This window comes from Grammomys surdaster, unplaced genomic scaffold, assembly GCF_004785775.1.
Source record: "Grammomys surdaster isolate TR1022 unplaced genomic scaffold, NIH_TR_1.0 126133, whole genome shotgun sequence".
In the NCBI taxonomy this organism is placed as follows: Eukaryota; Metazoa; Chordata; class Mammalia; order Rodentia; family Muridae; genus Grammomys; species Grammomys surdaster.
This window is the reverse complement of record NW_021620941.1, coordinates 6,825,091-6,847,589: the sequence shown is the minus strand read 5'-3', so window position 1 is coordinate 6,847,589 and position 22,499 is coordinate 6,825,091. Positions and strand designations below refer to the sequence as shown.

Genomic DNA, 22,499 nt, shown 5'->3' with positions numbered 1-22,499 from the left:
TGAATCAACGCTTAGTCCACATCCCCACTGTTTTGAGTGTCATCCCCTGCTGCAGGAACCCTGGATACATCTCTTTGAGCTCAGCAGTATTGCAGGGGCAGTGGACACCTGACAGGCTTCCCAGGAGTGGTGTGGCGTCACTGTCAACACTATAGCACTTTCTGTCTGGAATGGCTCTCACATGGCTTCTGAATGGTCAGAGATGTGTCTTGGATTCTCCTGCCTTCCTGAGGAGCTTTCCTATGGGAGGTCTGAGTCACCTACTTTCACTATTAAGTTGAACAAGGACTCCCAAACACAACACCTATCAAGGTTGTTGGCCAACTAGTTAACAAAGCAAAGCAGCCAGCTGTTTCTGGCCTTGGAGGGAAGTCAGGTGTGCAGGATCCTGGGCCTGTGGGATGAGTGGGCGAGTCCCGCTGGCAGAGAAGGCCCTGTCAGAATCCTATGCCCGCCTTCGGTACAGGGACACATCCTTGCTCATTTGGCAACAGCAGCAGCAGAAGTTGGAGTCTGTACCACCCAGTACATACCTGAGCAGAAGCCGCAGCATGTGGTACTCCCAGTATGGAAATGAGGCCATCTTAGTCCGAGACAAGAACCAGCTTGGAGTCTCTAGGGACACCGGACAGTCTAAGTTTTGCTCGATCATGTAATTCCAGGGAGAAGACCCTTCTTTGATGGCCATGAAGATCAAACCGTGGGTATAAAAGTCAACACCCAAGAATGTCATCCAACCCTTTATTAGTGGCACAGTGGGCACCTGGACGCTCCCCTCACTGCTCAGGCCCAGGAAATGCTTCTAAACAAAAGGGAAGCAAGAGAGACGTCCCACCCCCCACCCCTGCTCCTATGAGCTGCTGCCTGTTATAGAATGGGTCAAGTCCAGCGTAAGAAGACTCTCTTCTTGCAGGGTCCCAAATCTGTCAATTCACTGCAGTGACATGTGAAAGGAGGCCAGTGCTGGTAGTGACATTCCAGAACCAAGAGTTTTAGCGACCAGTTGGTCTGTATGTTGCTGCATCATGGTAGCATCCACACTGGCCACCAGATGTGGTCTCATATATAGGCATATCCTTAAGCAAAATGTGCCCTCGAAGTGATTCCAAGCCTAATCAAGTGTGGAAAAATCGGATTGTGATGGTGAAGCATTGGAGCCTCTCTTCTACCAGGTTGCAAAGGCACTCATTTAGAGGCTAGCACAGTCCACCCCATAGCTATGCAAATGCAAAACAGAGCTTTCTAAATAAACATCTTAAGACTCTTCTCTTTCTTTTTTTCTTGTGTGAAACCTTACCTAGCTTTCTTAAGTAACAGTAGTGGTGACGTGATTGCTAAGAGCCACCATCAGAGGGTTTGCATGTCTCCTCATTCTGCACTGTGCTGTCACTGCTCCAGAGGCACCAGCCCTCTCCGTGCACCTGGCTTGTGATGGATGCAAAAGGCAAGTCTCACCCATGGCTGTGTTCACTGTCCTGTGCATGTCTTTGCAGATGTGCACATTTGTGCTAGAACTATCAAGACACTGTGCATTCCTCATTACTTCACCCAGCCTGACTAGCTGCAGCCTCCTGAGGAGCCTAGGTCCTTTGGCTCAATCCCTGCTGAAATCCAGGGCATGGGTTGGACTTTTGTAGTATATCCCTGTAAATGTAGAGGAAACTCACCATACACTATGGGATGGTTGGCCTGACCTGGAAGCCTAACACTTGGAAATTGTTCCATGTTCATTACATTTTCAAGCCTTTCAGTTCAACTGCAGTCCTACAAGCAAACTGCATTATCTGGAATTCCCACCACCTGCTTACACATCACCCTAACCCAAGGCCGTCTGCATCCAGCAAAGCACATTGACTTGGAGACGGATCACGGACTGTGTTAGGAGTGTAAGCACTTGTGGGACAGCTGTCTTCAGGTGGCTAGCAGATATGGGTAGCACAAAGGCGTCATGCTCCATGTAGGACACTGGGAAGCCACTAAGCTACTTACACTACAGGAAGATGCCATCTGTGCTTAGGCCAGACCAGTGCTGGAAGACACTAGTCTGAGAAGGGTTAGAGTCAGCAAGAGTCCAAAGTAGCCTGATCCACTCTGGACGGGACAAACATCCGCTAGGACCCAACATGAACCTCCTCTCCAGGACTGATGCTAATGGCTGTGGCCACCTGGAATGTCTCATCCCTCCTTCGCTGTGTCTAAGCCACTCCACAGCCCACTTTTAGTGAGTAGTATAGGCTCTTTATATGTTCTAACCCACATTTCCACTGGGCCCACTACACTTGGAGGCCTATACTGCATCAAGGGGCAGGTGGAATGGACATAGTGAGACAACCTAAGGAGAGGCTTGACCTCACTTGGATGGCAGGCAGTGTAAATGAGGACTGCAAAGGACTCCCTGTACCTCAGCACCACGAGCACTCTGTGTGTTCTGGGAGGGCACCACCCTTACTGTGTTGTGTGGTCCTTAAAGAACTCAGTCCTCCCTGAGCTGCAGGAGGTGAGGTGTAAGGACCCTGCCATGTGCCCTTCTTACCAAGAGGCATTGCAGAAAAGAGCTCCACACAGACATAGTCTTTTTTCCCTTTCTTTTTATTATGAAAACAAAACAAACACCCTAGGAGAAAGGTTCATGATTACCAGAGACACCAGAGTACTTCCTAACACTTTTACTCTGTGGTGTTGAGGCCGGCATTGCAAAAAACAAGCTAAACTACTTACAATGGACTCATTTTCAGTAACTGACATTTACAGGAATATACTAGAAACGGCACTAAAAAGTTTAAGAAAAGTTACGGTAAACTTGCATGCACATCATACAGAAAAGAAACGTTTTAAATATATATATATATAGATATAGATATAGATATAAAAAAGGAAAGCTTCTGGAAGTGTTATGCCAGGAGCAGGGACAGTGATGAACAGGACAAAGCTTTAACAGTGGGCTTGCATTTCCCAGGTGACTATAAAGCCATGACAGCTGCAGAAAGACAAAACCCAGAAAACCACACAAGAAAATGTCTCCAGTCTGTAAGCAAACTGAGCTACCCAGCCTGCGGAGGTCTGAACCCCAAAGATTGCCAAGTGCCCACCCCAGCCCTGGATGTGACCCTTAAGGAAGCCTGTAGACAGCTGCCCTCCCACCTCTGCATAGGACAGTCTAAGTCCCTGTAACTCACAAGAAGGGAATGACAGTTACCCTGCAGCCTGGCATTGTGGGGACTGGGGTCCTCCAAAATTCTGAAGACAAAACAATTTAAGTCTGGACAGAAAGAAAAAAAAAAAAAGTTAAAAGCACCAATGACCAAGGCTGATCAGTAGGGACCACAGCCATAGGAATGCCAGACTCTCCACCCCATGCCCAGCTCTGTACCACCGCCCTGTTGTGGGGACATGACCCCAGGGCCAGGCTCTGCTTGCCTAACAGCTCACAGGGGCACTCGCTCTACACATACCCAGGCACTGTGTCTTGCCTAAGCACGCTGGCTAAGCTGTTATGGTAGGCCATCACTGAGACCTCACGTGAAGGCCTGTCAGTTTACTCTTATTTCTTTCAGTCACAGCTTAAATATTCTATTAAAGATCTGTTTAAAAAATACCTTTGAAAAACAAGGGTAACTTTTAAAAAATGGAACCTTAAAATCCACTTATATCTTTATTATAAACAAAACTGGCTTACACGTTTAACTGGCTGATAACTCACCAGGCGTCTAGACATGCCAGCCAGCCAGCCACTTCCCGAGCTGACACCCACCGCCTGTCTGCATCCAAGGCTGGTGGGATCGACTTTAGAAATTTTTTTAAATATGTCCCATGTAGGGATGGTGAGGCCGAGTCCTTGCCTCTGCCTAGAAGCAATGGAAGAAGCTGCAGGAACCAGCCCCAACCCAAGGAAAACCATACAACACAAGGCTCTGCACTTCGTGCTCTTAGGCGGGGGTCAGGAGAACCAGTCTTCTGAGCTAACTGAAAATTCTTGAACAGGGACCCATGTCAAAAGTAGACAGGTCAAGGAGAGCCTCTACAGACTACAGTGGCTGGTGCTTCCAGGCCTGGGAGGCTGGCCTGTGCGCTCCTGGCTGAGGCCACAATGCTCAGAACTAATCCAGGCTGACCCTGCATTCCTAAACCATTCAGCAGCCTCAAAAACAACAAACCGAACAGGACTTTCTGTTAAACTCTGTATATTATTACTTTTTACAATAGAAAATTAAATGTCAAGACCTTGGCCTGATATACATCACTTTTCTCTCAGCTTACACACAAAGCTCGTGTTGAAGAACCGAGGTTCCCTCCGTTGATGTCTTTTAAAAGACCAGAAATTAGTAAGAAAAAACTGAATAGATAACATAAGATGAAGATGCGCTGCAGCTGAAGGGTGTCTAAGTCCCCAAATTTCATTAAAAAAAAAAAAAAAAAAAAAAGGCAATGAGCCCAGAGAGGCCAGCTGTGATGAGCGCCTGCACTGAGGGCGCCACCATGGGATAGTCTCCTTGTCGCCAGAGGCCTACATCCTCAATGTTTCTCTCAATGCACTTATTTATGGTTTCTCTTCTTTTTTTTTTTTCTTTTTCATTTTTTAAAAAATGATCAATGATGTTAATAAATAAAGTATTTATATATACATAAAGCTGGGAGGTGGTTCAGAGTGTCAAGGGCGGCAGCCGGGCAGCGCAGGCAGAGTGGGGACGCTGGGCTGGAATTCTGTAGAAAATGGATGAACTTACAAAAAAGTGGTTTTTTTTAATCTTTTTTTGTTTGTTTTTATTCCCGTAAGTTGAGGTAAAAGTTTCGGTGTCCCGAAATCTGCACGCTGTACACACAGCCAAAGGACCAGAGAACTCAGCACCCCCTTTTCCTCCACACCCAACCCAGAGGTGTGAGGCTCTGGTCTGCAGCTACCAGGACCCTCCACTAGGGCCCAGGCTGGTTCCCATGGGCTGACACATCTGTCTTCAGCCCCTGTGGAGAGAAGTAACCTGCTGGTTAGTGTTCTAACAACTTTGAAACTCAGAACCCATTCCAGAGAAATACCCTTGAAAAGCTTCCTTCAAGTTACTGAGGGAGAGGCTGGGCCTGTGGAGGGATTGGGCAGGTCCAGCCACGCCTCCAGCCCGCCTTGTCTATTCCATCAGGTTAGCATCCCAGGCGCAGTCTCCAAACAACTAGACCAAGCTACAAAGGCATTTCCCCACAGAACTCGGCCCTCTCGTGGGGTCTGGTGCACATGTGAGGCTCTCCACCCTACCGGAGCACAGCTGGAAGAGATCATAACACTGAAGTAAAAGAAAACCTGCACACCATGGAACGAAAGTATATTAACCATAGGAGGGGACACTGCAGTTGGCGTGCGCCACGTCCATTTGTCCAGCTCTGTTCCAGTCCGAGTTCATTCTGAGTCACTGCTGTCGGAGCTCGATCCACTGGAGCTGCTGCTTGCAGACTCTGAGGAGCTGCTGCTGCTGAGCCTTGATGGGCCTCCTGAGGGAGCTGAGCCGGACTTCTCTGCAAGGGACACAGGAGTGGGAGAGACCCTTGCTGAGCAGTGCATCATCCAAGTGTGCATGCTTGGCTGGAGAGATGGCTCAGCGGTTAAGACCATGGGTCTGCTCTTCCAGAGGTACTGAGTTAAACTCCCAGCAACTACATGGTGGCTCACAACCATCTGTAATGAGATCTGATGCCCTCTTCTGGTGTGTCTGAAGATAGCAACAATGTACTCATGCACATAAAATAAGTAAATCTTTTTTTTTTTTTTTTTTTGGTTTTTCGAGACAGGGTTTCTCTGTGTAGCCCTGGCTGTCCTGGAACTCACTCTGTAGACCAGGCTGGCCTCGAACTCAGAAATCCTCCTGCCTCTGCCTCCCAAGTGCTGGGATTAAAGGCGTGCGCCACCACCGCCCGGCCTAAATAAATCTTAAAAAAAAAAAAAAAAAAAAGTGTGCATGCTAGCTACCACACTGTCACAAGTCGTATAAATATTTGAAGAATACCCATAAAATAGCATCCAGTGTGGCCCTGTTGGGCATAGGTGGGAGAGGAGATCCTTGGTCCCATTAAGGCTGGATGCCATGTGTAGGGGAATTCGAGGGTGGAGAAGTGGGAGTTGGAGGGTAGGTGGGGGCACATCCTCATAGAAGCAGGAGGAGGGGGGATGGGATAAGGGATTCCTGGGCAGGGGGTGAGGGAGGAGGAGGGAATGGGGTAAGGGGATACCATCTGAAATGTAAATAAAATATCCTAGAAAAAAAAATAGCATCCAGTGGCCACATGGTTGCACGAAGACATTTGTCTAGATAGGATCCCAAGTGACCACTGGTCCAGACTCTGACCACTGCCTACACATTCTGCTGTTCTACAGCATCTCTGAAGATAAAGGGAAAAAGGAAACACACCACTTTCTACAAAGTGGTGGCCAATGTTTAGGAGTAAGGAGGCAGCAGGAGTAGATCTCTCTTTCTTTCTTTCTCTCTCTCTCTCTCTCTCTCTCTCTCTCTCTCTCTCTCTCTGTCTCTGTCTCTCTGTCTCTCTGTCTCTCTCTCCTCCCCCCCTCCCCGCGCGCACACACACACACAGTGTTAGGAGGTTGACCATGTTCTCCTGCCCACACGATGAAAGACCTCAACGGTTACCTTTCTTAGTGGGTTTCTTGCTGTTCAGCTGTCCACTGACATCCTGTAGCCGCTTCTCCAGCTCCTTCTTCTTCTCCTGAGCTAGCTCCTCTTTCGATTTGGCTGCCTGCTTCTTCCCACTTGTTGCTGTGGAGTAAGTAAGCAGTCAGACATTTCCCTACCAAAAGCCAGCATTCAACCAGGTGCTCAGAAAGTCCCAGTCCTACACCCTAGTGCACGCATCACCTGCCTTGCTGCAGGGTCAAGTGTATCTCTGATACAGAGCTGGAGAAGCAGGAAATGGCAGGGTGACCTGGAACCACTAACACCACGTCACATCTACTGAGTCCTCATATATCCTCATCCCTCCTGCTACCTGGAGTCCAGAGCCTGGGTTGTGACCTGTTATCTATCTTTTCCCATGGGAAGGGCACAGACCCTGTCTCAGTCCTCCCTCAGCACAGCTACTCTTTCCTGCCTGAGCCACAGAGACTGCCATGGTCACTCCCTGGCCCCTGTATCATCATCGCCCTCAAGTCTGTTGTTCTGGAGTGATCAAGGACCAAACACACCTCCAGAGCCACAGGTAGGTTGGCATGAGCCTAGGTAGTGAGGGCTGCCTTGGGACTTTTCTTCCTCCCAGCTTCTAGCACCTGCAGACCCAGGCAGTGACTGATCCTGTCTGTTCTAACCATCAAATTCAGGATGCACTTTAGCTAGGGTCAGGGATGATTCTGACATGTGATCAGTGAAGGGAATGGGATACAAGCACCATGCTCTCCCACACAACTTACATAACGGTTTCCTTTGCTTTTTCTGTAAACAAGACTTGACATATCTCTCCAGTTCCCGCAGCGTGGTTGGCTTCAGGGTCTCAAAGTCAATTTCAATCTCGTCTGGATTTGAGTCCCGAAGTGAGGGCTCTCGAGACTGAATGATGTGCACCACACGTCCTAGCTTCTCACCAGGCAGCCGGTTGATGTCTAGGCTGAGTTGCCGCTTTTCATCATAGCTCATGGGCAGGCCCTCCTCCTCTTCCTCTGAGTCATAGGATGCAGATGCCTGCTTACCACCCTTCTTGAGCTGTCTGAGGCAGAAGACAGAGCCATGTGGTGTTGAGTCTCAGTTATATGTCCCACCACCTAGCCCCTTTCTCCGTCACTAAAGATTGTTCTCTTCCCTAGAGGTTACCCAAGGTTCCTCAGGAATAAGAGCTGGGCAAACTGTCTGAGGATGTCTAGTTTGCCTGCCAGAGACAGACAAGAGCCTACCTCAAGGTCAGAACAGCTGCTTCCTGGCCCAGGGTTCAGTCAGGAACTACCTACCACCTCTCAAACCTAATAGGTCAAAACCAGATATCTACATTCATACTATTTAAAATTTGGAAGGGAAAAAAGAAGCCAGGGACAGAGTGATGACATGGTCAATGGGGCCCAAGTGTGTCGGTTATTACATTGAGTGCAAGCGGCTGAGGGAGCAATGAAAGGAAGAGACGGTCACACGAGAAGCAAGACCTTCAGTGATAAAGTTACTAAGCTGGTAAAACACACCATGCAAACTCAACAGGCAAGATGGTAGTAAGTACCCTGTCTCTGAGATGGTGGGGAAAGCCAGACATGGCTATATTATACTTTTACAAAGGAGGCTACGGGGTTGGCGAGACAGCTTGGTGGGCGAAGGCCTATAAGCCCTACTTCAATCCCAGTATGTATGTACTTCAATGGGAGAACCCCTTCTTGTAAACTGCCCTCTGACCTCCACATGTATACTGTGGTGTATACAGACACAGACACACGCACACACAAACACATGTGATTTTCTGATTATTTATTGAGCCAGGTTCTCAATACATAGCTCTAGCTGGCCTGAAATGCATTATGTACACCAGACTGGCCTTGACCTCACAGAGATCATCTCTGCCTCCTGAGTGCTTGAATTAACAATGTGTGGCACCATACCCAGCACGACAAGTAATTTTAAAGAGTTTAAAAGGGGCCAAGAGCTCTGTTCTTACAGAAGTCTGGATCTCAGCACCCACACAGCAGCTCACGACTACCTCTGACTCCAGTTCCAGGGACCTGGTGTCTTTTATTGGCTTCTGAGGGGAATGCAAATACATGGTACATAGTCATACATGTAGGCAACACATAAAATAAATACTTCTTTTTTTAAAAAAATGTAAAAGCAAGTCAGGTGTGGTGGTGCACACCTTTGATCCCAGCACCCAGGAGGGAGACAGGTAGATCTCTGTGTGAGGCCAGCCTGGTCTACACAGTGAGCTCCAGGATAGAGACCCTGTCCCCAACAAAACAAAACAAAAGATTTAAAAGCAACAACAGGGAAGACTTCATGTCAAGGACTGTTATCTGGAAGAGACTGGATACTGACAAAGAGCCTCAACCATATGCCAACTGCCTACGAAGACACCTCAGTCCTGCAAATAGATGTATGCATTAAAGCCAGGCCCCAGAATGTCAAGTAGAAATAGAGAAAAAGTTAACAGTCTTCCTAAAAACTGTCCCTAATTACTCTGGAATATTATATCTCACCATTTTGGGGGTCAGCATTACATAGATTTCAAATCCAGACAAAAACAGTATATGAAAAAAATTGATTTCTCCACCCTTTCCAAGAAAGAGAGCAAAGAGACACAAAGGTATGTAGGAACAGAGACACTGCACCCTGCATGGTTCCAGGGCCACACACACCGTTCCTTCCCAGTCCATTCTCAAGCAGCCCTGTAAGCCATCAGCCCACTGCCACCAACCCCTGAAGCACCATTCCAAGGCAGTGTCCTTGCTTTCACGACCGACTGCTGCCCAAGAACTTGTCCTCCACAATGGCCAGAATGTGACCTTCCTCTGAGGATGCCTTACCAAAGCAGGGCACTCGGCAGTCTACATGTATCCTCTCCCAGTTTCCCCCAGGACTATCAATTCCACCCAAAGAAGCATGTCTGCGAGCCTCACCCAAGGCTCTGTGCGCAGCTTCTACCACCCAGCTACAGAGAAGCCTCTTCTCCTGCTCTTTCTTAACAGGTGTACCAGAAATTAGAGTGCCTGGCTCCACCGTGAAGCTCCTTGGTCCACATCAGGAAAAGGTCCCAAATACCTAAAGCAACAGATGCCTCCTCCAATAGTGCAAATGCTTTAACATCCAGCACCAGAGTGAGCCAGACGGGTGAGGGTGACCCCCCAGAAGGCCTCACAGGCCCTCAGTTACCCCGAAGCCCTACTCCAGTTTCTATGAAGTTTCTACGGACAAGGCTCCATGCCTTAGATCTGGCAGTCCTTGTACCCTAAGGTGGTCTGAGGACCTGGCAGGTGACCACCCACCTGCTGGCTGTGGTTGTGCTATTGGCCTTCTTGGTGGGAGCCTTCTTCTGCTGGGTCTGCTTGGGTGCTGGGGCTGCCTTGGCCTTCTTCTCCTCCTCAGACTTGGCCTTGTGCTTCTCCTTCTCTTTGTCTTTGTCCTTGTCTTTCTTCTTCTTCTCCTTTTCCTTCTTCTCCTTCTTCTTCTTTGGTTTGTTCACTGGGGCCTGAGACAAGGCAGCCAGCTGTTCATGCACGGCCTTCAGCTAGAAAAGAGCAAGCAACTAAGCGGGTACTCTGGGACAGTCTGTACCCCTGTGGCTGCCTCAACTACGTGGGATGAGCCGGGGCACCTAGGCCCCGCACTGCCTCTGGAAGCCAAAGAGATGCAGGGAAGCACTTCCCAGCCCACTCTGCCCCCTCTGTGCCTGCTGGTGAGTCATGTCACCTTCTGAACCTGTTCCCTCACCTATGGGGGACAGGGACCCACCTCCCAGGGTGGTTGCTCAGAGGCTGGGCTTGGGGCAGGTGACACAGGAAGAACTTGTAATAGCAGCTAATACTTTTTCATCGTTAATGCTTATCTTTCAGATGAGCGGACTAGTGTAAGCACCTGCACAGAGGAGACATTCAACAGCTGATCCTGGAAGGCTCCGCAGCCAGTCTGCGGGATCAAAGTGAGACAATGACAGCGGCTCATCCTCCTGGGGCCCGACCAGCAGCCAGCAAGACAGAGTGCTGCACTCATGTCTTGGGAGGAGCCGCAACCCACCATGTACAGGTAAGCAGGTGGCCTGTGTGGCTCCTGGGTACCTCAGGAAAAACTACATAGCAACAGGGTAAGGTACCATGCAGTGGGAAGGACTCGTCAGCCCTAAGGCCACACATATTGTGGCCAATTCCCTGCTCCACGACCTCATCATCCCAGAATCTGACATGCAGCTCCATCTGGTGACACTCTACTCTCCTGGCCCTGTCTCCCCCTAGAGCCACCTGCTCACACACACTACTGGTTTGGTGTCTGTGCTCTGATTTTGCAGGGCTGGCTGCCACACCTGAGAAAGTAGTCAGACTGTTCCTCAGAATAAGCAGGTCTCCTCATTCTGCACAGCAGGGAGACTGAGGTAGAGGTAGGCATAAGAGGCACAGATCTGAGCCAGGCTTCGAGGGGTTCTTGAAGCCTGGAGCACACCCACTGTAGCTGCTACTTAAAAGCCATTATTGTGGCCTGTGTATGACTCCCAGGCCTTTCTGGAGAGCCCCACCCCCAGGGACCCAAGAATAACTCAGGCATACAAGTGCTGTCAGCCACCTGTGTGCTCTTGGGTGTCAGCCTCCTCAGACCCACCAGAAACTGCTCCATCAGCACAGACAAGGGCTGCAGCAAGTCAAGGAAGGGAAAAGGGACAGCTGGCAAGGGGCCAGCTCAGGCAGCTAGTCTTGGTGGCCCATGCCCAGTGGGAAGCAGCACAGAGGTGGTTATCCTCACCTGCTCCTGCAGCTCGGCCAGCCGAGTGGCTCGCTCCTCTTCTGAGTCTGAGCTGCCTGAATCTGAAGAGCTCTCCTCGCTACTGCGGCTGCTCTCAGCCCCTTTGCTCACGATGGGGGCTGTGGGAGCCGGCAGAGAGGGCACCTCCATGGGCTCATCAGGCATCTTGGCAAACCTCATCTCAAACACATCCTGGGTTTGAAAAAGAGGGACATGTCAAAACCTGCACACCTGCAAGATAGCCAGCCCCCTGTAGTAGATAAGATGCCCCTGGGCAGCACTACACCGCTCAGGCCTGAGTGCTCTACAAAGGAACAAGCGATTCCCCAGTGCAGGCCTAGAATGGGAAAAGAGGTCGGCCAATCACAGATCTGGCACACAGCTCCCTTTGACTAAACCTGCAAGTCTTCTACAGGAGACAAAAACAGCCCTGCAGCCCTGGGTGCCCACGCTCCTTAGGAATGCTGTCTGTAAACAAGAGTGCCTTTCCTTCAGCCCTAAAGACCAGCAGGGACCCCAGGCACAGGGCCACCTGATCTCCTCCCTGGGCTTTTACTGCAGTGACACACCTCACACCAGAGTGCCAAAATGGGCAAAGCTGCATTCTAGCAGAGCCAAATTTAGAAAGTCCCTTGCAGCTGCTGTAGGACCAAACCCTTGGAAAACCTTGATGAAAAATACTCTATCCTGAGGCTTTTGGAAATGTATGAGGGGGCCATGTGGAAAAGAAGGAGGTGTTTCCATTGCCTGCCTCACATACTGGACCTACCCAGACATGTGTGAGCATGTGTGAAGGTCCTCTTATGTGCAGAGGTAATTGTAGATGTTCTGTTGTATGATGTTCTCCACCCATCATGCTGGAGCCCAGCTTCTGAAAGTGCCTACTCTGAGTGTGCCCTTAAGACTCCTCCCAACTGGCCGGGCACATGCCTTTAATCCCAGCACTTGGGAGGCAGAGGCAGGCGGATTTCTGAGTTTGAGGCCAGCCTGGTCTACAGAGTGAGTTCCAGGACAGCCAGGACTACACAGAGAAACCCTCTCCCTCTCTCGAAAAACAACAACAACAACAACAAAACAAAAAAAAAAAAAAAAGACTCCTCCCAACCCTTAAATCCTGAACTAACAAGTCAGAGGTATGGGAGGCTACTCCCGACCCCAGAGCACAACCCATAAAATTAACAGTGGTGACTACTGAACAGCACCAATAACAAAGCTCCTCTACCCTCCATGACTGGGTGGCTACCAATCACCTTCTGCAGGAAAACTGGCCTTCGTTTTGTTTTTTGAGATAGCATTTCTCAATCCCTACCTTTCCTGGAACTCACTCCATAGACCAGGCTGGCCTTGATCTCAGAGATCAACCTGCCTCTGCTTCCGTCAAGGTGTATACCACTGCCTGGCTGATAGCAACACAGTGTCCTTTGAGGTTGTATGACAATGCCTTTGGAGTCCACAGAGATCAAGTGGACAGAACATCTACAATTACCTCTGCACATAAGAGGACCTTCACAACTACTGTGCCTGGTTTCCCATCAGGGCCTGTCTAGAAGGAACAAGGCACAGCCAGCACTGAAGAGACCTTATGCTTCACAGGGCCCACTTTCCCCCACAGAGGTCCACTTTCCCCCACAGAGGCCCACTTTCCCCCACAGAGGCCCAGTTTCCCCCCCACAGAGGCCCACTTCCCCCCCACAGAGGCCCACTTTCCCCCACAGAGGCCCACTTTCCCTCACAGAGGCCCACTTTCCCCCACAGAGGCCCACTTTCCCCCACAGAGGTCCACTTTCCCTCACAGAGGTCCACTTTCCCCCACAGAGGTCCACTTTCCCTCACAGAGGCCCACTTTCCCTCACAGAGGCCCACTTTCCCCCACAGAGGCCTATTTTCCCTCACAGAGGCCCACTTTCAAAGGGAGGTGAGAAACATTAGGAGGACCCACAAGTGGGATAAAAGGTTTGTCCACCAACCCTCATTTCCCAAGATGACTGTTAGGGAGCTAAGAAATGTTCACAGAATATTCTGGGTCCCCAAGTCAGGTGTAGTTGGATACCTGTAATACAAAACTCAGGAAGCTGAGAAAGCTATGAATTCAAGACAAGCCTAAGTTACAGAACCAGAATCTATTTTAAAGACTTTTTAAAATTTGTATTTTATGTGTGTTTTGCCTGCACGTATGTGTATGAACGACATGCATATGAACAGAGCCCAGAAAAGTGTCAGATCCCCTGGAACTGGAGTTATAGATGGTTGTGAGTCACCATGCAGGTGCTGGGAACCAAACTCAGGTCCTATACAAGAGTAACAACTGCTCTTAACCATCTTTCCAGCCCCTCAGATTCAGTTAAAAACAGCAACATAACATAAAAAAACCAACCAACAAACAAAAAAAAATTACAAAATAAAGTGTTCAGGTGCTGAAAAACTTCATAAACTTTACCTTTGTCACCAAAAAGAAAGTCTTTTGATAACTTCCTCCAAACCAATAACCAATCATTAGGAGCAGAGAAATCCTGGTGTTCTATGCAGCACCTTGTCCTTGGCAGTTCACCACACACACATACAAGTATTCACACACCCTGGGTGAGACTATGTGGATTGCTCACACTTGCACTGAAGGCTATGCAGAAGACTCTGGTCTCTCCTTAAGACAGTCTGTGGTTTTTCTCTAACAGAGTTGCTGTCGCTGACTGTGAACCAACCCAGCCCTGCTCTAACACCTCAGTAGAGCAGACACACCCATCAGCCCCACTAAGGTACACCAACCCCAAACAGACAGGCAGTGATACTTTATAGGACAGCTAGGCATGGGCTTCTGCAGCCACAGAGGCCACTGCCTACTTCCTACCTTCCCATCCCGGCCTACAGCTTGCAGAATCAGAGGCCAGTCTGTTTATGTATCCTGGAATCTACTCTACGATTAGCAGGATCTCATCGCCATACAGGTAAAATGGGCTGTGGAAGTGAAGGTCCTCAGAGGCCTGCCTGCTGGGGATGCTTTGGAGACTTGCTTCATTGCCCCGTGTGCCCAGACTATATCTAAGGGCCTCAATACCCACAGCATAATGCAGCTGTTAGTCACACTTACACCCAGCCCTGGGTTACCTGGAGCTTCCTGGCCATGGCCACCACTTCATGGTCTGGAGGGTTGTACTTATAACAATTTGAGAACATTAATCGGATATCAGCAGCGAAGCCCTGTGCATCTGGGTACTCGCGGCTATCCATCTTCCTCTGTAACAAGCAACAAGGTGTGAGTAGACCATGTAGGGGACAGATTTAGATCCTCAGAACATCCCATGGCAACCAAGCCAACTGCCAGTCGGCGCATCTGGCAATTAGCTTGGAGTCCTTAGAGGAAGGAGCCCTCAGGAAAGGGCTAAGAAATTCAACAAGAAACATCTGGGCTTCAAGGTCAGAGCCACAGAATGGAAGAAAGAGTGGGAGATAAGGCCCACACAAACCTCATCCTCATTTAGAGTTTTCAGTTCCACGTGGCATGTGTCACATAAGGTTCTGGTGTTGGGAGCTTTAGGGGAATTTCAATCCCAATCTTGGGAAGCCCACTCAGTTTACAGAAGACTTTGCTTTTCCTGGGAGGAATCCAGGAGCTATTACCAACCCACTTCCTACATCTTGGGCCCAGAGGCAGCTCTGAGTTTGTGCAGGGGCGGAGGGCAGGGCAGTACAGGTCTGTGGAGCCAATGCTGACAGTCACAGAAACCACCCTGGAGCAAAGCCTTTCAAACTCCACTGAAGCCTAGCCCAAGCAGTCCCAGCAGACGTAGGTTGGGCAAGGTCACACGGGGAAACAATGCTGGGTAGGGCAGACTGGTGGGGACTGGGTTGGCATACTTAAAGCTGCTTATAAGGGTGTGGGGTTCCTGTCTTGTGTAGACAGCAGAAGAGTCAGTGATGTAGGGGCTGACCCCAACTCCTAACTGGATATTAGTTCCTACACAGTGCAGGGATCTCATAACAGGCCTGGCCCTTGTGCCCAAAGACACTCATGTCTGAGCAGATGGCTCCTTCCTGGAGCTAGTGTGATACATGCCGGGGCAATTCCTGGAGCTGGTCTAATACATTCCAGGACAATTTCCCCCCCCTAGGCTTTATCATTAAAATCTATACTGTACTAGGTGCTAGAGAGCTGGTTAAGTGCTTAAGGGCAATTGTTGCTCTTGCAGAGGAACAGGGTTCAGTTCCCATCACCCACATGGTCGCTGACAGCTTCTGTAACTCGAGTTCCAGCGTGGTCAAAACACCTAACCTCAATGGGTACCAGACATGTACATGGTGCACATACACACAAATCTAAAACAAAAATGAAATCCGTAACACATTCAGTGCTTGCTCCTTTACTGCACAGCACTTAGTCCTTCAGCCTGTAGTCTCAGACTCTTCTGCGTAAGTCTTTTCACAGGCTGTGCCAGTCAGGTTCAACCACGTACCTGTCACCTGGGTAAGCACACAGCCTCTCTGTAAGCCTGAACAAAGCACATGGTGACTTCCCAGTAAACTCAACACCCAAAGCTGCCTCATCTTGGACAGGGCAACCAAAGGAATTATCCTATCCCAGTGCAGCCAAAACACTGCAAGTGCCAGCAAAGTTCCAGAACTCCACACAAGCGCACAGCAGTGGCCAGGCAGAGTAAACCAAGGCCTCCGGCAGCTGTGGCCTCCGACAGCCGTGTCACAGTGTGGTTCCTGGGACCCTTCTCCTCACTCTAGCTCTCCTGGACAGGCAGGCCCAGCTGCTTACTTCATTTTTTACTCAAATGAGCACAGACATAAACACTTTTTAGATGGCCAGACCTACCTGTCCCTGATACTCACTACTAGCTAGGACAAAAGGCTTCAACTGAGAGATTCTGCTTCGGGCACAATGAGATAGACCAACTGAAGGCACTGCCTTTGAAAGGATGCCTGGATGAAACAAGCAACTATCGGGCTGCCTCACCTGGAGAGGGGCTACCTTGGGAGTCAGCACACAGAGAGATTCCTTCTAGGAAGAGCCAAGCCCAGTTCTGGGTCTATCATCATCTCCCAGGACCTTCTCACAAAAACTCAAGTCCACCTGCATACCCATCAGGCCCTGACTTGCCTGGACACTACAAAAAACAGAACAAGGCACAGTCTCTAGGAAATGCTGGCATGGGAATGGCACGGCTGAGCTTGTGGCCTCAGTTCTTTGTCCATCTATCTATATATAATTCCCTCTGTCTGGGTGAAGGCCAACATCAAAGATGGCTACCCCGCTGGCCACCAGACTCCCCATCTCTGCTGTGACATACTCACACATCAGGGGTTTGAGACAGGGCCTCTGTCTGTAGACCTGAATGTCCTGGAACTTGTTTTACAAGTTTATAAGTTTGAGACTTACAGCCTCTGCATTACCCGCCAAAGCAGACACCATTAAGAGCCACCTTCTGGTGACACAGAACTAGGGGATAGAAAGAACCAAACCACTCATCTATGCTCCCCCAGAATAAATGACAATGGAGGTGCAGACTCGGAGACTAATAGGTCCTGGTCCCTGCAGGCCACGGTGTGGGCAGGTCCAGCTCTCAAGGGGCAAGAGGCACCAGCAGAACAGGACCAGGAGGAGGTCACAGAGTACAGCTCAGCCAAGCAGAGCTACCAGGGCCATAGAGAGCCTACTGACCTTGGCCATACGCGCCACCCTGCCCTGCATGTCACCCCACTTACTTTGACTGTGCTGAGGTCCATGGGGTGCTTGATGATGTCATGATAGTCATGCAGCTCCAGTGCCTCAGCGTCCACTGGCTTGTAAAAGGGCCACGCATAGGCAGCATGCTTCTTGGACAGCATCTCCCGGAGGATGCTGTCACAGTGCCGCAAGTGCTCAGACAATTTTCCCTTTTTACCCGCGTGCTGTGGGACCTCACCATCTTCCAGGTCCTTCTTGGGAGGTTTGATGGGGCGGCCCCCGCTCTCCCTTCGGGCCACTACCTTGGCTTGCTTGGGCTCTGAAAGTGGTGGGGGAGACTCACTCCGACTGGCAGTGATGGCTGACGTCGTGGGTGTGGTTGTGTCTGCTTTCCGCTTCACGCCCTTTTTCTATGACAACAAAGTGCCAGTGAACGCCAGCAACAAGGAAGTGCACAAGGAGATGTGTCACATGACTGCCACACCTCTGGAGTGCAGACTGCCTGCCAGGTGTCAAGCTAGCGACCACATGCAGGGTCTTGTTTCCTTCTCAGCTGTCTCCACAGTACTGAAGACACCGAGGCTCAGAGGGGCCAGGCCCAGGGCCCAAGGTCACACAGCTGGCCATGGTGAGGCTCGGACTCTCCCCGTCAGCCCTGAGGATTCAGCCATCCAGGTGGGTGAGCGTGCCACTGACCTGAGCAGCATGAGGTGCTACAGGGAATTCACCCAACATCTAAGAAGCACCACAGACTGGTGCCAGAGACAGAGACTCCCTGCTTTAAAGACCAAGAAAGTGCCAGACCAGGCCCTGAGCAGGTGCTTCAAGGACAGACACAAATCGAGCAGAAGGAGGGGAGGCAGGAGGAGCATTCCAGGCTAGATGGGTAGGGGCAGCCTGACCAGGAGACATGAAGCAGCCACAGCAGTTAGAGGCCAAGAGACTCCAAGGGCTGTAGGCATGACCAGGACTCTATCTGGAAGGCACAGGCATTGCAGAGGGCCCAGATGGTGTCACAGCCTTCCACAGGTGCACATGGAATTGACTGCTCATAGCAGACACACATATAATCTCCGCCAAGGGACCTGAGGGGATAAGGAGTCTCTGCCACAGCCTGAAGAGCCCAACTAATAGGTATCACCACTGAATTAGGACCAGGACTCAGCATATACTGAGACCTGCTCAGTGGGTTCCTCTCAGTTGCTTGGCCACAAACTCACAGGCCAGATGACAGCAACAGGACCTGCCGTGGACAGCCCCCTAGTTAACTTCCCCAGCCAAACTGCCACCCTCAGGCTGACAGGGGAACAAGCTGGCCATCCAGAAACATTTGATGGACACCTACAGGACGGCAAGCACCAAGCACGAGCCGCAAAGGACCTGGGGTGGAAGGGCAGACTCGCTGTGGCAAACAGCCTGGCCAGGCGCCACCGGGAAGTGCAGGCAGTGAAGGCCACAGGGGGAGGAAAGGCAACGGAGGTGGCATTTTACCTTGGGAGAGCCATTTAACCCCTGAGCGCCCGTTTCCTCATCTGTAAGAGGGGGGGACTACTGCCTGCCCCAGAGGGTCGCTGTGAGAATCAAATTGAAGAAGATAACACACATGAGTGCCTGTTATGGGCCCTATTCAAAGCTGGAGACTTAAGAGGCCTTGCCAACCCCATGCCTCACAGAGAGCCCCCATTCCATCGATGCCCAAGTAGGGCCTGGCCAGAACAGGATGGTGAAAACTCCCAGCAAACAAGGGACGAATCCAGGCTGGTGTCACTGACCATCACTCTCCCAGAGACGACCAGAGATGATCTGACCCGTCTTGCTCTCACTAGGGCCCCCACACCTTCTCCACCTTCCCCAATGGCTTGTAAAGACCAGGACAACCAGGCCAAAGAAGCTGAGGTTCAAGTCCAGCTCGGCCAGCACCAGCCATGTGACCTCCACCCCTGAGCCTCGGTCTTCTTGTCTGTGCAGAAAATCTTTCCAAATAGCTGTACCTGGAAAGGCAGCAGAGCTCCCACCTGCCCCAGAGCTGCCCCTGCTTCAGAAACTTTATGGGGCTTGGACCCTCCAAATGACTTCCTCACCAAATAGCCATGCAGGCCTCAGGGAAGCTCACCTTGACTACAGGCGGTGTGGGAGGGACCACAGGGACGATGGGTGTTGCAGGAGGAGGCGGTGCAGCGGGTGGGGGGACTGGAACGGACGTGACGTTTGCAGTGATGGTTGGTACAGGGGTGGCGGCAATGACAGGTGTCTGGGATACAGTGGGGGGTATGTTCTGGAAAGGGGCTGCTGGGGAGACTGAAGATACAGTTGCCACTTGTTGTGTACCTTCAAGGCAAGGACAGGGAGCTCAATTCAGTAGGCTCTGTATTTCCAGAAGCACCTAAGATCAGGCCATCCAGCCATACCTCTAGGGCCTTCTGGGATGGACTAAGACCCCCTAGCTAGAAGAGTCTGTCTATCCTTGGGATAGGGCTTGGCCCTGCTGCATGAACAATGTTCAATGAGTAAGCCAGCTCTGGGTCCACAGACAGCTAACTAACTGACAACCCAGGACTAAGCCTTCCTCACACCTAGCTCCATTTCAGCCACACCCTGCCCAGTCAGTCATTCTATCTGACACATCTCTAATCAATACCCATTCTCAGACATGGTTGGACCCCCATATTTGCCCCGCGCTCTGGATAATGATCACCTCAACTCTCCAGCTGAGAGAGCAACTCCTTTAAATCAGGCAGCAAGACAAGACAAGCCAATGCTAAGATCAATAAAAACAGGAGTAAAATGTGGGGGGACAGACTGACATGTGACAGCAGCTTCAGAAATGTCTCTCTGGCCCAGGCAGGCCACCTCCCTGATACCACTAGGACCCACGGCCTGCCAAGCTCATCACACCTGTCCTACGTGGCCTACTGGGACCAAGGAAGTCACAGCAATCCCCTCCACTCAGAGCCTCAGCAGGGAATGCCTGTGCTCCCTCCCTCCCTCCCTCTTTCCCTCTCTCCCTCCCTTCCTGCCTCCCTGCCTCCTTGCCTGCCTGCCTGCCTGCCTCCTTTTACCTGCATTCTGGGCTCCTGCAGCTGGCTTCCGGCCTTTGCCCTTTGGAGCAGGGGGCAATAATTCAACTTCCTCCTGAGGCATCTGGGCCACTTTCTGCAGAAAGATTTTCTCTAAGGCCTGGGCCATTAGCACTATGTCATCTGTGGGCTGAAGACAGAGAACACAGGTCACTTGCCGGGAAAGGAGGTGTGCACTTGCAAAAAACCCACTGTGGGTTGTAGTTCAAGAAAGCACTAAATTTTGTTAAGAAACTTGTTGTGGAGGGAGAACAAGATTATTTTTCAATGTGGAAAATCTCAGAAGAATGCAAAGTACAACACTAGCCTTCCCCTAGCAGAGAGAAGGAGCTTCCACAGCTCAGCACTAACGCTTTTCCTGTATTCACAAAGCTAAAAGACCAAATCCCCAAGTGGGGTCCCCGGTGACTCCAGCCAGCCATCCCAACACTGACCACTCGGCAGCAGTCCCAAGTCACAGTGCTCTATGTAACAGTGTGGGTGGCTGCCCACAGGCCACAGCCTACTTGACTGCCTCTCCTCTTGATGGCAGGCTAGGCCCCTACTTACACACCTTTAGGCTTTCTAAGGTTGGGGGCCTAGGCCCCAAGACAGAGCCTGTGGACCATGTCAGTGTCCTCGGAAAGCTGCTCAGTTTCCACTGACCCTCCCCCCAACCCCCCGGCAGACCATTAAAATGGCTCAGAACTCACTGACCGCAAGAATGCCAGAGTTTGCCTGCTGTGAGCCCAAGAACCGAGGCAGAGGGCCAGGGCTCACAAGGCATCACAGTCATGCCATGGACCTGAGCCTCCCGGTGCTAAGACTGCTCCCTCAAGAAGCTTTGGGGCCCCACGTCTTGTGTCTCACCTTATTATAAATATAACAGTTTGTAAACATGGTGTTGAAGTCCTGCATACATTCACTGGCACTCCAATAATAATTATTTTCTAGTCTCTTCTTGATAGTCCCCATGTCCATTGGGTTTTTTATTATTTTATGATAATCCTAGGAAAGAGATGTTCAGAAGTGTTACTCATATAGCCAATGTTATTCTCACACTTCCCAAGAACAGAAAAGTCCTCCCATGTCACCTGGGTCCCGGGGGCCTGAGAGCAGGTGGGCCATGTGGTTTGAGGAGACTCTTGGGAAACTCTTGACAAACCTGTCCTCCCACAGGTGTCTCTAGCTGGGGCAAAACCTGAGCTGGTGCACATTCAAAGAGAACCAAACTCCCTCTCATTCTAAACCTACAGGTGTCCAGGGACCAAAGTGTGCACTGAAGCAAAGGTACAAAGTACCTCTACAGGGCTTCTCATTACTGTCCAGATATGTCCATTAGTATCCAGATAAATGTGCGCTGAAGGGACCATCATCTGGAAGATACCCGAACACCTGGCATCTGACTGTAAGTAAGCATGACAAGTGGCCAGGGGAAAGACCCTAGAGCATGAAGACTTGAGTGGCCCTCTGCCTCAGGCTCCAGCATCCATCCTCCGTCTAGTGGTTCTCAATCTTCCTAACGCTGTGAGTCTTTAATACAATGCCTCATACTGTGGTGATCCTCAACCATAAAATTATTTTCCTTGCTATCTCATAGCTAAAATTTTGCTACTGTTATGAACCATAGTGTGAATTTCTGTGTATTCTGGCGACCCCTGTGAAAAGGGTCATTCACCCCCCAAAAAGGGTTGAGGCTTTTTCTCACAGACTGAGAACCGCTGCTCTGGCCTCTTCCCTGTGTTCTTTCACCATGGAGGCCATAGATTTTCCCCATTTCCTGTACCAGGGGCAACCACCTTGCCAGACCGATGGCTTCTGAGGCACTGGCAGCATCTGTTCTATCTCAGACACCACCTTTGGGCAGGATTTCCAGGAGTGGGCTAAGGGCCACTCACAGGCAGGTTCAGCTTGATTGCATCCACAGGCTGGTAGAAAGGCCAGGCAAACTGATGTTTCCAGAGTGTCTTCACCACTACATTCTGCATGTACTGCAGTTGGTTAGTCTTTCGGCCGGGCTTGCTGGGGTTGGAGACCTCAGGTGGGGGAGGGTTCACGGGGCCCGGGACTGCCGGGATCCCCGTGGGGGCAGCCGCTGTAGTAGTGGACATCCTCTGGCAGCTTAGTCACTTGCTGTCACAGCAGCAGGTCAAAGAGGCGCTCCTCGTGGAGGCTTGGCATCCCATTTCTGGGCCCAATCAGGCACCTGCAGAAGAAGAAAGTAGAGAAGCTCTCTATCATTCCAGGAGCTTCCACATGAGCAAGGACACAGCCTTCCCTACCATCTTGATCTATAGCTGTGACATTCCTCAGAGCCATCCTAGCCAAGGCTCTTCTACCTGGGAAAAATGCAAACATGAGACACCA

At 50.6% G+C, this 22,499-nt stretch overlaps 2 protein-coding genes across 4 annotated transcripts in view; one reads left to right on the top strand and one right to left on the bottom strand.

The window, feature by feature from the left end:
* The first annotated feature begins 264 nt into the window (after positions 1-264).
* Brd3os (BRD3 opposite strand) lies at positions 265-836 on the top strand. Its single transcript, XM_028756867.1, has one exon. It carries the CDS (start codon positions 402-404, stop codon positions 654-656), a length of 255 nt encoding a protein of 84 aa, XP_028612700.1. The 5' UTR covers positions 265-401; the 3' UTR covers positions 657-836.
* A 1,734-nt stretch (positions 837-2,570) lies between these two features.
* Positions 2,571-22,499, bottom strand: part of Brd3 (bromodomain containing 3) — a 30,764-nt gene continuing 10,835 nt past the window's right edge. For 2 of the 3 annotated variants that reach the window (XM_028756999.1, XM_028757000.1), the window contains exons 2-13: positions 22,031-22,338; positions 21,003-21,140; positions 20,136-20,283; positions 19,190-19,404; positions 17,115-17,486; positions 14,511-14,639; positions 11,409-11,600; positions 10,533-10,583; positions 9,944-10,185; positions 7,403-7,695; positions 6,630-6,755; positions 2,571-5,502 (exon numbers count right to left, since the gene is read on the bottom strand). In XM_028756999.1, the coding sequence (XP_028612832.1) occupies positions 5,387-5,502; positions 6,630-6,755; positions 7,403-7,695; positions 9,944-10,185; positions 10,533-10,583; positions 11,409-11,600; positions 14,511-14,639; positions 17,115-17,486; positions 19,190-19,404; positions 20,136-20,283; positions 21,003-21,140; positions 22,031-22,243 (2,235 nt within the window). In that variant the 5' untranslated portion in view covers positions 22,244-22,338 and the 3' untranslated portion in view covers positions 2,571-5,386. The remainder of the gene's footprint in view (positions 5,503-6,629; positions 6,756-7,402; positions 7,696-9,943; positions 10,186-10,532; positions 10,584-11,408; positions 11,601-14,510; positions 14,640-17,114; positions 17,487-19,189; positions 19,405-20,135; positions 20,284-21,002; positions 21,141-22,030; positions 22,339-22,499) is intronic. The other variant, XM_028757002.1, reaches the window with a different exon arrangement.